The sequence below is a fragment of the Narcine bancroftii genome, chromosome 12, assembly GCF_036971445.1.
Source record: "Narcine bancroftii isolate sNarBan1 chromosome 12, sNarBan1.hap1, whole genome shotgun sequence".
Classification (NCBI taxonomy): Eukaryota; Metazoa; Chordata; class Chondrichthyes; order Torpediniformes; family Narcinidae; genus Narcine; species Narcine bancroftii.
This window is the reverse complement of record NC_091480.1, coordinates 30,803,179-30,815,727: the sequence shown is the minus strand read 5'-3', so window position 1 is coordinate 30,815,727 and position 12,549 is coordinate 30,803,179. Positions and strand designations below refer to the sequence as shown.

Here is a 12,549-nt window from a genome sequence, read left to right as displayed (position 1 = left end):
GTAAATTAATGAACTGCCCCTCTGCCGTTCTGCATGCTCATTCTCCGGAGTGCTGATCAAACCTGTCATCGCAGTCACGAAACACCATTTTCACTCGGGGCATTTTCCTGTTAAAAGTGTCTCTCCGTGTTGAAATATCTCGTTGAGGGAAAGTCAAGTGGCCCACTGAGCATCAGTCAACAGCTGTGTAGAGGGAGACTGCAGCATGCCCATTTCCTTCTGATTCTCTTGATGACTGTGCTACATTGAGTAGCTTGAGCCTGTTGACTGCTGTTCATTGTCATTTAAAAACTGACATTATGTTGTGTTTACCTGCTTTTTTTTCCTTTTTGATATGGTGTCACCTCTTTCAATATTTTGAAGAGAATGTTCTCTCTTCAACTCTCTGCTTCACTCTTTCAACTGCCCTTCTTGTCCAATGAAGGTAAGGCCTTTTCACCTTGTCCACTTGCAGTAAATAACCTCGTGCTGTGCACTAAGTGGTCTCCTTTACTGTTGAGAAATCAGAATTTATTGCCGTGAGCAAGTGGTGTTTTGCAGCAACGTCACGGTGCAAGCATTCATATTGTAACTCTCTTACAACATTGAGGAGGAGATGTTGTTTCTAATTTGTACTCACTGTGGTCTTCTGATGAGAAAGCCAAGGATCCAGTTGCAGAGGGAGGTACAGAGGCCTAGAGTTTGTAGTTTCTTGCTGAGCACTGAGGGAATAATGGTGTTGAAGGCTGAGCTGTAGTCGATGAAGAGCAGCCATATATATGAATTGAAGATTGAACACCTGCTTTGTAGAACATCCTCATTCAGTCTTCAAAAGTAATTCTAAACTTGCAGATGCTTGTCTCTTGTATTCCTATTATCCTGTGCCCATCCTGACATCTGTCCTTGGCTTCTTGCACTGTTTTGAGAAAGCCCGCCATCTTCTGATAGGGCTTATTGTAGCCCTTGAGGCTTAAATTGAAATCAAAAATTTTGGATAAGCTCTTTCCAGTTGGTATTAGTCATTAAAACATTTGATTTGTAGATTTTCCCACTTCTAACAAACGGATACTGACTTGAAATGTTAACTCAAATTGAGTTTTGTATGCAAGGCAAAGAAAATACCTCCATTAGTTGATTATTTCCAGCATTTTTGTTTTTTTTATTTTTCTCTCTATCTTTCCATCTCTTCCACCCCCCACCCCCACAGTGCATTTGAGATCAACTATTCAAATCTACAATGTTGGGAGATTTAAATTTGATGGTTTTATTTTGTTGTATGTGTTTTCTTTACCTAACATTCAAAAGTGCTGTATGTTGGATTGACATTTTTCCACAATATTTTTTTTAAATGACTCCAAGGAACAGAATTCTTGATTGGAGGGGAATAGGCCAAAAATTGGAACTAGTCTAGAGTAGCTTAGTGTAGATTTATGGAACAGACTCGATGGGCCTAGTGGCCTGGTTCTGTTCCTTTGTCTGTGATCATTCAAGGCAAGGATTAATCAAGGTTAGTCATACGACATGAAAGCAGGCCCTTTGGCCCAACTCATCCATGAGCGTTAAATTGTACACCCAAGTTTATCCATGTTTGGCCCTTTCAGGTCAGTGTACCATTGTGTTAAAAACAAAATGTACCTGCCTGTACATCTTCTCTGGAAGCTCGTTGCTCATACCCACTACCATCTGTGTGGAAAAAGTTACCCCTTCAGCCACTTTTAAATCTCTCTCTCTGTTTAAACCTATGTCCTCTAGTTCAGAATTAGAATTTGTCATGAACATGTCACTAAATTCATTGTTTTGCAGCCGCATCTTAGGGCAAATATTGTTATAAAATTATATTTAAAAATAAATAACTGCAAAAATAAGAAAAAGTGAGGTAGTTTCTGTGGTTCATTATCCATCCTGAAATCTGATGATGGAGAGAAAGAAGCTGTCCTTGTGCCATTGAGTATTCGTCCTCAGGCTCCTGTAGTTCTTTTCCGGTGGTAGCAGTGTGAAGAGAGCATGGCCTGGGTGGTGAGGGTCCTGGAGGATAGAGGCTGCTTTCTTAAGACATCACCTCTTGAAGATGTCCTTGATGGAGTGGAGACTGATGTAGAGTTCACAACATTTTTTTCTTGTCCTGTACATTGGTACCTCCATTACAGACAGTGATGCAACCAGTCAGAATGCTCTTCATGGTGCACCTGTAGAAATTTGCAAGAGTCATAATAAATCTCCTCAAGCTCCTCACAAAGCATAGCCTCTGGCGAGCCTTCCTTGTGATTGCATCGTCGTGGAGACCCAAGGACAGATCCTCAGATCTTTGTAATGAATTACACTGTAATTTTAAATTAACTAATCTATTTTTTTTTGTCTTCCGTTGAATCACGTTGTAAATCTTTCTCCAGAATCTCTATCTCCTTCTCCCAACTTATCAGCTTCAGCCATTTGCCGTTTCTTAACTTTAACCGTATAGCTAATGATTTGTTCCCGTAAATAAGCTTTCAACGCATCCCACAAAACAAATTTAGAATCAACTCAACCCACATTTATCTTCAAAAAACTTTGAATATGATCCCATATAAATTTACAGAATTCCGGATCTTTAAGTAAGAAAGAATTAAAACGCCACCGATACACATTCTCCATCCTCTCTAAAACACTACAAGTAATTAACAACAAAGAATGATCAGACAAAATCCTAGGTATATATACAGCTTCTGTAATTTGACCTTGCAATTGTGCCGACACTAAGAACAAATCTATTCTCGAGAAGGAATCATGCTGAAATGAATAAAATGAAAAATCTTTTTCCTTTAGGATTCAATATGCTTCATTTATCTACTAAATTCAACTCCTTCATTAACACAGTCAACTGTTTAGCCATTTTAGTTCTACTTACCGTTTTTGGAGATTTACCAATAATGGATCTAAATAACAATTATAACATAATTTTATCATAAGCCAGATTCAAATTAAGAAAAGAATCCACCATAAATTGTTCACAATCAGTATTTGGGGCATAAACATTCATTAAAGTCCATCCTCAGAAATGTTGACACCCAGGAGTTTGAAGCTCTTAACCATTTCCACTGATGACTCCTCAATGAGGACTAGTTCGTGTCTTCTGATTTCCTGAAGTCCGCAATCAGCTCCTTGCTTTCTGATCTATCTCCCTCCTGTACACTGCCTCATTCCGTCTGATTCTGCTGACGACCGTGGTGCCATCATCAAATTTGTAGATGGCATTTGAATTGTGCCTAGCTACACAGTCATGGATGTATATTGAGTTTAGTGGTTTAAGCATGCATCCTTGAGGTACACCCATGTTTTTTTTAGACAATGCTACCTTGGGAAAAAGACTGTAAACCTTATCTATCCCCTGATGGTTTTTTTTTTATGTCTCTGACTTAGATAACTTTATTCACTATCCACTATGGTACCAATTTTGGTGTACTTTGAAAACTTACTAACCTATATTCTCATCAAAATTGTTAGTAGAAGAATAATGGTAGACCCCGGACAGATCTTGGCAACACACCACTAGTTAAAGGCTTCTAATCTGAAAAACAACCCTCCACAACATCCCTGATTCTTACTGTGAAGCCAATTTTGTATCCAATTGGTTAGCTTATCCTGACTCCCATGTAATCTAACTTTTAGAACTAGCCAATTGTATAAGGTCTTGTTAAATATCTCACTAAAGTGCATGAAGGCAACAACTACCATCTTGCTGTCATAAATACTTTTGGTCATCTCTTCAAAAAAAAAAATTGAGATTTGTGAGGCCTGATTTCCCATCAAAGCCATGCTGACCATTCCTATTACTTTTCCAAATGCAGGAAAACATTGTCGCTCAGACACCTCTCCTGTAACTTCCCTACCCCTTTTGGGCTCACTGATTTGTCAGTGCAGTTCTTAAAGGCACAAAAACTTGGCTTCCAACAATGTCCTAGAATATACTTGGACTGGCCCAGAGAATTTCAAAGTTCAGATTGATTGTCGAGAGTACATACATGACATTACATGCAACTCCAAGATTATTTTTCCTGCAGGCCAGGCAGAATTGTGACTTGATGATAGTTACATTTCCAAAAGAGAAAAATGTAAACAAACTGTGCCATACAGAAATAAATCTTCTTTCTTTGGCTTGGCTTCGCGGACGAAGATTTATGGAGGGGGTAAAAAGTCCACGTCAGCTGCAGGCTCGTTTGTGGCTGACAAGTCCGATGCGGGACAGGCAGACACGGTTGCAGCGGTTGCAGGGGAAAATTGGTTGGTTGGGGTTGGGTGTTGGGTTTTTCCTCCTTTGCCTTTTGTCAGTGAGGTGGGCTCTGCGGTCTTCTTCAAAGGAGGTTGCTGCCCGCCAAACTGTGAGGCACCAAGATGCACGGTTTGAGGCGTTATCAGCCCACTGGCGGTGGTCAATGTGGCAGGCACCAAGAGATTTCTTTAGGCAGTCCTTGTACCTTTTCTTTGGTGCACCTCTGTCACGGTGGCCAGTGGAAAGCTCGCCATATAACACGATCTTGGGAAGGCGATGGTCCTCCATTCTGGAGACGTGACCCATCCAGCGCAGCTGGATCTTCAGCAGTGTGGACTCGATGCTGTCGACCTCGGCCATCTCGAGTACTTCGACGTTAGGGATGAAAGCGCTCCAATGGATGTTGAGGATGGAGCGGAGACAACGCTGGTGGAAGCGTTCTAGGAGCCGTAGGTGGTGCCGATAGAGGACTCATGATTCGGAGCCGAACAGGAGTGTGGGTATGACAACGGCTCTGTATACGCTTATCTTTGTGAGGTTTTTCAGTTGGTTGTTTTTCCAGACTCTTTTGTGTAGTCTTCCAAAGGTGCTATTTGCCTTGGCGAGTCTGTTGTCTATCTCATTGTCGATCCTTGCATCTGATGAAATGGTGCAGCCGAGATAGGTAAACTGGTTGACCGTTTTGAGTTTTGTGTGCCCGATGGAGATGTGGGGGGGCTGGTAGTCATGGTGGGGAGCTGGCTGATGGAGGACCTCAGTTTTCTTCAGGCTGACTTCCAGGCCAAACATTTTGGCAGTTTCCGCAAAGCAGGACGTCAAGCGCTGAAGAGCTGGCTCTGAATGGGCAACTAAAGCGGCATCGTCTGCAAAGAGTAGTTCACAGACAAGTTTCTCTTGTGTCTTGGTGTGAGCTTGCAGGCGCCTCAGATTGAAGAGACTGCCATCTCCCAGAATCACAGTGCGGCTTTCGCGCAAACAGAGGAACTACTGACATGGTCTTTGCCCTCAGACAGCTCCAAGAAAAGTGCAGAGAACAAAACAAAGGTCTCTACATCACCTTTGTTGACCTCACCAAAGCCTTCGACACCGTGAGCAGGAAAGGGCTTTGGCAAATACTAGAGCGCATCGGATGTCCCCCAAAGTTCCTCAACATGATTATCCAACTGCACGAAAACCAACAAGGTCGGGTCAGATACAGCAATGAGCTCTCTGAACCCTTCTCCATTAACAATGGTGTGAAGCAAGGCTGTGTTCTCGCACCAACCCTCTTTTCAATCTTCTTCAGCATGATGCTGAACCAAGCCATGAAAGACCCCAACAATGAAGACAGAAATAAATATCCAATAATAAATCATGTGTAAAGTAAGAGTACTTATCTATCCACCTCTGTGCTTTAAAAATGCGAGCGTCGCTTCTGTAATGTGGGTGCATTTCACAATGCTGCTTTTCTCTTTTTTGAATTTCCTACCTCCCATGACCTACAAATGACAAATACCCATTTAAAATCTCACCCCTCTCCTGTGGTTCCATCTGTAAATGAGCACATTGATCTTTAAAGGGACGTATTCTCTCCCTACATACCTTTTTGTTATCAATATTCATGAGATTCTCCTTTACCTTGTCTGCCAAAACTTTCTCCGAGCTTCATGGAAATAGGTTCAAATTTAATTTAATTTTTTTTAAGGAGGTGACTAAATGTATTAATGAGGGTAGTTTAGTTAATGATTGTCCACTTGACACTTCTCCAAGTAACTGCTGTTCTGCCCCTGATAATTGTAAATAAACTGTTCCTCTTGTGGAGATTAAAAGCTGCTCTGTAATTCCTGACTTTTTTGAAATTTTCCATTCCATTTCTAGAGGATTTTCTGCCATGGAGCTGGTCAGCCTGTGAAATAGTTTTGTACAGTTCCTTCCCTTTCCATGAAAGCCAAGGCTGCATCATAGCAAGACCAGATTATTTATTCACCTTAAGAGCAGTTTACTTTTCTGGAACTGTATTAATTTTTAGCCCATCAGTTGCATCGTCCTTGTTGCCTTGGTGAATTCTGATGTGAAGGACGTGGCCATACATTCCAAAAGTGGATAATATCCTTTCTGCTCTCTTCTTGGTGTCACTTCTCCTTTCAATCATTTTGCTGTGCACATATTTATGGAATAGTTTTGATATATGTAGAGAACTTTCTCCTGATGCCACAATCTGTCTGGATAATTTATTTACCTCCTAATTACTTTTGGTAAATGTGTACAAAGTAATAACATTTTATTTATTCCTGTAGCACGTTGACATGGAAAACTCGTTTCTCTGTGGATACCTAAAGATAAAAGGTCTCACTGAGGTAAGCCAATTGGAAAAGAGATTCTTAGCTGGTATAGATAATGAGCATGAATGCTATTTATTTTAGACAACTCTCAAATTGGAATAGAAATTATCATTCAGCACAGTTATATTTGTAGTTATTTAAATTAATACTATTCATTGTTGATAATGAGGTTGTGATTCATTCTGCTGTTCATCTCTCTTAAAGTAGGAACAATCTCGAGAATGATTATCTTTAATAATTTTGGGAAGCCCTTTGTGAATTGCACCTAATTAACTGGCTGGCCAGTTCGCATGCAGAAAATCTATCAGCCAGAGGACTGATTTGGAAACTCTTGGGTGTTCTCTGGCAGTTTGAAGATGCGATGTAATAAGTTGAAAGTAGGTGGGGATGGATATAAATTAGAGGCTAAAAAAGTGTTTATTCAGGTCCAGGTAAGTATTGAGAAGGAGTTATTGTGTGAGAAAATTGGATAAGAATTTTAGAAAATGAATGGACCTTTATGTTGTCATGGGAAAATTGGACTATGTGTATAATGAAAGTAGGGCATTCATGTGTGAAAAGCGAGTAGTTGTATTATATTTCTGCCCTTCCTCGAAGCTGTGGAAATTCGCCAGGGCATGATTGATACAAAATTTCTCTCCATAGTCAATGCAGCTGGAAGAAAGTACATTAGGGGCTGATTCTTCAATTGAGTTTCACAATGGGCTCCAGTAAGATTTAATAGATTGCACTCGGGAACAGATTTGTGGCTGCTTTTTTTTTCTTCCTAGTATTTAGTTGGTCATTAGCTATATGGGGGGGGGGGGAAAATTGATTTTAAGAAAAAAAAATTGCATGGAACTCTGAAGTGTATTCTAAATCTTCAAAAAAAGTGAAACATTTTTTAACCCTGGAATTTTATGTTTGGTCTCATCAGCTTTGAGAATAGCATATTCTAATCCTTAGCATTCTTTGTCAGTGCTAAGATTTGTTATGATGGGTTTGGCCAATTGCAGTGTACAACTCCCTTTATTCCTCCACAGTGATATATGTCCAAAGCCATAATTTTAAAAGATCACTTCCTACTACACTAGTATGAAGTTCCATCCCACTCACTCTCTCTTTTTCACAGCTATTTCACTTAAGGTAAGAAATAGCCTAGTCACTGTGCAACAGCACCATTAGATTCCTCTCTTTTATTGTGGAGTGATCCTGCCATCTACTACTCCATTTAATTATCTATTGTCTGCATTTACTAAAGTATATTCTTTGTTTTTCATTTCTGTTCTATTTTAGCACCTTCCTAGAGCAGCATTAATTATTTCCTTGATACTTTGGTTTAGTCTTAAATTCATCCACTGAGCTCTTTTAGTTTTATATTTCCTTGTTACCCTGGGGGGGTCTTGTCTGTGGGATGTTAAAATGAATGAAGCTTGCAATGTTTCTTGCTGAGCATTTACATGATTTTTATCTGGCTGCTTATTGAAGGGCATCTTTGTTCTTCTGTTACATGGATATAACTGGCAAAGCCAGTGTTTATTTAGCATTCCAAATTGACCTTACAGATGATGCTTTGAGCTATTGTAGTTCCCTGCAATAAAAGTGCCCTCATCATACTGTTGAGTAAAGGATTCCAGAAGTTTAATAATGCAATGACAATGTGGGGTGCAGCACTGAAGGAACATAGACATCTGAAGGACTACATTGATATGTGACATTTCAAAGGTATTTAAGTATAGGCAACAAGTACTTGACCCTACAAGAGCATCACCTCCAAAACACTTCATAACAAATGACACTTTGAAACTTAACCAATTGGATACATCTTACACTCATTATTTTGCATCTTGAACAATTCTGAAACACTCTCGAGTAGATCAAAGCAAAGTTTTATTAATTTTAATTTTTTCACAACTGTTAGTATTTGCAGCTGGCCAGTCCATTCTGTGAGATTATATAACAAAAGTTGTTATTCTAGCAGATGTCGAGTAGTTTTGTAGCAATGTAATAGTACTAAGGCAGAATTTTATATAAAGGCATTATAATGAAAGGGTGTTGCCTGAACACTGTTTGTTCAACTTTATACCTTGCAGGAGTATCCAACTCTTACCACTTTTTTTGAAGGAGAAATCATCAGTAAGAAACATCCATTTTTAACAAGAAAATGGGATGCAGATGAAGATGTAGATCGAAAACATTGGGTAAGTTTTAACTTTTTGGATATTAATTGGCAGAACATTTAAGTCTGGAGAAAGTGAGAGTTTTACCACTTATTGTGGTTTTCTCTCCAAAACCGGAAGGTAATCTGGTTGATGGGCACAGTCAAACAGGGAGGATTTGGGAAAATGTCTGGGGAATCAGTAGGTCAGATCCGGGGGATTTATTTGTTTGAGTAAAGAGTTTTCTGAGGTTGGGGAGTTTTCAGGCCGGTAGGAAACCACTTCTACTTTTTCTGGTCCATAAGTAGTTCCAAAGAGCACATCGTTTTCTCGATCCTTTCTTGAAATATCAGGTTTCTCAACTGACGGTTGAACAAAAAAAATCTGCATGGGTATTTAAATTGGAGACTACTAGACTAATTATTCAAATAAGCAACTTTCCTCTGGAAATCAAGTCAGTCATCAGTCCCTTGTCTGGTTGCTATTAACCCCATAATGGGCAAACTTGGGATGGGTTTCAGAATGTTAAAATAGTAACATTTGACCCAAATTTGCTCATTTTGGCTGGTGTTTAAATTTGTTCTTCTATATTTTGGGTTCTTTTGTGTGAGCCTTCTTTCCATTAAAGGTACTGATGTTTCTTTATAGTTTTTGCTTGAGGCTCAATGTAATGTTTCTGTTCAGCAGTGTACTGTGACCATGTCACTTTTACTATTTCCTTGTCAGACATGTAAATATAACTTTCAGGGAGTGCTAAATTCAAGTATTTGATTTTTAAAAAAATCTTCCATGGAGAATTTTTTATGATGCTAACGTGGAATGTTACAAGTTACTGAGCTGGTCCAGCATTTTTTCAATGAAAACTAACCTTTTGAATATGAGAGTTTAATTAAAGATTCAGAAACCTGTGGAAAATTGTTGATATCTTGGACACTACTTTTACCATCATCTTAAGTTAATTTAAGCATTACAAGAAAAAGCACATGTTGACCAACAAGAGGTGTTCAGAAGGAGGAGTCACGCGATGGAGTAGTGGCCGGACGGTGAACTCCAGCCCTCTCCAGAAAAGTCGGGAAAAACAAGAGAAAACACAAAGGCACAGAAATAAAAGTTACAGAAAAGTGAGTATAAAGGTGGAAAGAATATGGCGACAAAAAAAGAAAAGTCGAAAGCAACGGTAAGAAGAGAGGAAGAGAAGACAAAGGAGGAAAAAGGTGAAGGCCTTACCTGTCCGAAGAGGCCCGCTGCGGAGAGAGAAACCCGCTCCCTCAGGTCGGTAAATAATGGACTACAAAAATGGCTCGCAGAGCCGAGCAAAAGTGCGCAACCGCGCATGCGCGAAGTTTCGCGCATGCGCGATGCGAATGAAAAAAAACACACCGACGGGAGGGGGGACCAGCTGGGGAGTCGATCTCCACAGCCGGCAACGACAGCTGCAGAACACCTGCAGCAAGAAGAGACCACAGAAGACAATAGAAACAAGATAGAAGAGGAGGAAAGGGCACCAAAGAAACAACAGATGGTCAACCCAGAGGAAGAAGAAGAGGAAGAGTATGGTGAAATAGAAGAAGAAAAGATAGGCAAGGTAAAGGATATACTTGCTCTTATTAAAGGATACATGGAGTCATTTAAAGAATGGCAAACACAGGAATTTAAGGATTTAAGAAAAAGAATAAACAACACAGAGGAGAAAATAATTAAAATGGAGATGACCTTAACAGAAATGGGAAAAAAAATGGACAAGATGGAAGAGCGGGCAGTAGCAGCAGAAATGGAGGTAGAAGACTTAAAAAAGAAATTGGAGAAATCTAATAAAAAAACTAAAGAGACACAAGAACTACTAGCTCAAAAAATAGATACAATGGAAAACCATAACAGAAGAAATAACATAAAGATAGTGGGCCTTAAGGAAGATGAAGAAGGCAAGAATATGAGGGAGTTTATAAAAGAGTGGATCCCTAAGACCCTAGGATGTCCAGAACTACAGCATGAAATGGAAATAGAAAGGGCACATAGAGTATTGGCCTCTAAACCACAACCACAACAAAAACCAAGATCTATTGTAGTAAAATTCCTAAGATATACTACAAGAGAAAAGGTACTGGAGAAGACAATGGAAAAAGTAAGAGAGGGCAACAAACCACTGGAGTATAAAGGGCAAAAAATCTTCATTTATCCAGATATAAGTTTTGAACTCCTAAAGAAGAGAAAAGAGTTCAATACAGCAAAGGCGATTTTATGGAAGAAAGGGTATAAATTTATACTAAAGCATCCAGCGGTATTGAAAATATTTATTCCAGGACAACAAAACAGACTATTCTCGGATCCAGAAGAAGCACGAAAATTTGCAGAACAATTACAAAAATAGACTGAGGGAGGAAGACGGGTAATGAGAGTTAAAATGATCACGATTGATATGTATGTGGGTAAAGACAAAAATAGACTGAGGGATGAAGACGGGTAATGAGAGTAAAAATGATCACGATTGATATGTATGCAGGTAAAGAGGTATAAGAGTAAATAGAGACAATGAGCATACATGAATGTATCTGTACTTAGAGGAAAATATAGATAGTATAGACAAGAATTAATAAGGGAAGGTAATGGAATAGAGAGAATAAGGAGGGAATTAAAAGAGGGACCTTTGTGACATATGAAAAGTGAAATCTTTTCTGGGGGAGGCGGGGTGGGGGGAAATAGCGGTCACTGCAAAATCAGTTGACGCTTGCGAGTGGATTCGCAAATCCAAATGGAGAGGGGAGATGTGGTTGTCCGACAAGGGATAAAGGACAACTCAGGAGGTGAAGGGGAGATTGGGGATAAATAAGATAGAAATAGGAGAATAAGGAAAATGTTAGATGTTGTAGGAATGTTGTCTTATAGAGTTGAAAATAAGAAAACAGAAATGGAAAAGGAGGAAAGGTAATGATGGAAAAACGGAAAGAGAAGATAAACAAAATATAAAAGGGCTACGCTGAACTATATGTCTTTAAATATTAATGGAATACATAACCAAATTAAAAGGAAGAAACTACCAAATTTAAATGAATAAATGTATTCCATTAGAAAAAATAACATATTGGTTAAGAAATAATATTGAAATAATCGAACAAGTATAGGAGCCTTACATTAAATACAATAGCGAAAACCTACCGGGGACAAACATTACCTAAGTTGATGGAAGGAGAAGGAAAGAAAAGAATGGACTCAGTAGAATTTCTGGTGTAATTTTGTTGAATGACAACATTGTCTGACTGGCTTAATGCAACCTAGATTGTATACCTAAAATGGATGAGAGGGGGGGGTGGGGGGGTGGTTTGGGAGGAAAGGGGGGGGGGGAGAAAAAGTCACTGTATATGTGTGAAAAGAAATAGTGTATATCATGGCTAATGTGATTTATGGTGTGAAAAAAAAAAAAAAATTTAAAAAAAAAAGAGGTGTTCAGAACAATAAGATGATGCTCTCTAGCCGAGGTTAAACTGTTCATGAAATTTCTCTGCATTTTATTTGAAGCTGTTGGTTTATATAGTCTTAGTAAAGCTAAGATTATTTCTTGAATGGCACACTTGCGTTGAACAATTAATTATTTTTCCCTGAAGTATAGATTTAGAACTTTTGATTGCAAGTGAATATAAATACTTGATAGTATTGGAATTAACCATGTAGACATGATTCAGTTCTAGATCTTGGGATGCAAATTTTCAACTTTTTTTTTAATATGGTGAAAGAGGGAATGGAACCAATAAAATTGTCCTGTATATAATTTTATTACTGAATTGATTTTGAGGCATTCCATTCTCAATTCTAACCTTAAAGAATAGTTTCTGAGGTCTGGACTGGTATAACGTTTGAGTATTACTGTTTC

General features: G+C 38.9%; 1 protein-coding gene across 2 annotated transcripts in view; it reads left to right on the top strand.

Annotated features, from left to right (window-relative positions):
• The window catches only part of gid4 (GID complex subunit 4 homolog), a 40,562-nt gene that overhangs the window by 361 nt on the left and 27,652 nt on the right, over positions 1-12,549 (top strand). For both annotated transcript variants that reach the window (XM_069907184.1, XM_069907185.1), the window contains exons 2-3: positions 6,502-6,561; positions 8,619-8,726. In XM_069907184.1, coding sequence (XP_069763285.1) covers positions 6,502-6,561; positions 8,619-8,726 — 168 coding nt within the window. The remainder of the gene's footprint in view (positions 1-6,501; positions 6,562-8,618; positions 8,727-12,549) is intronic.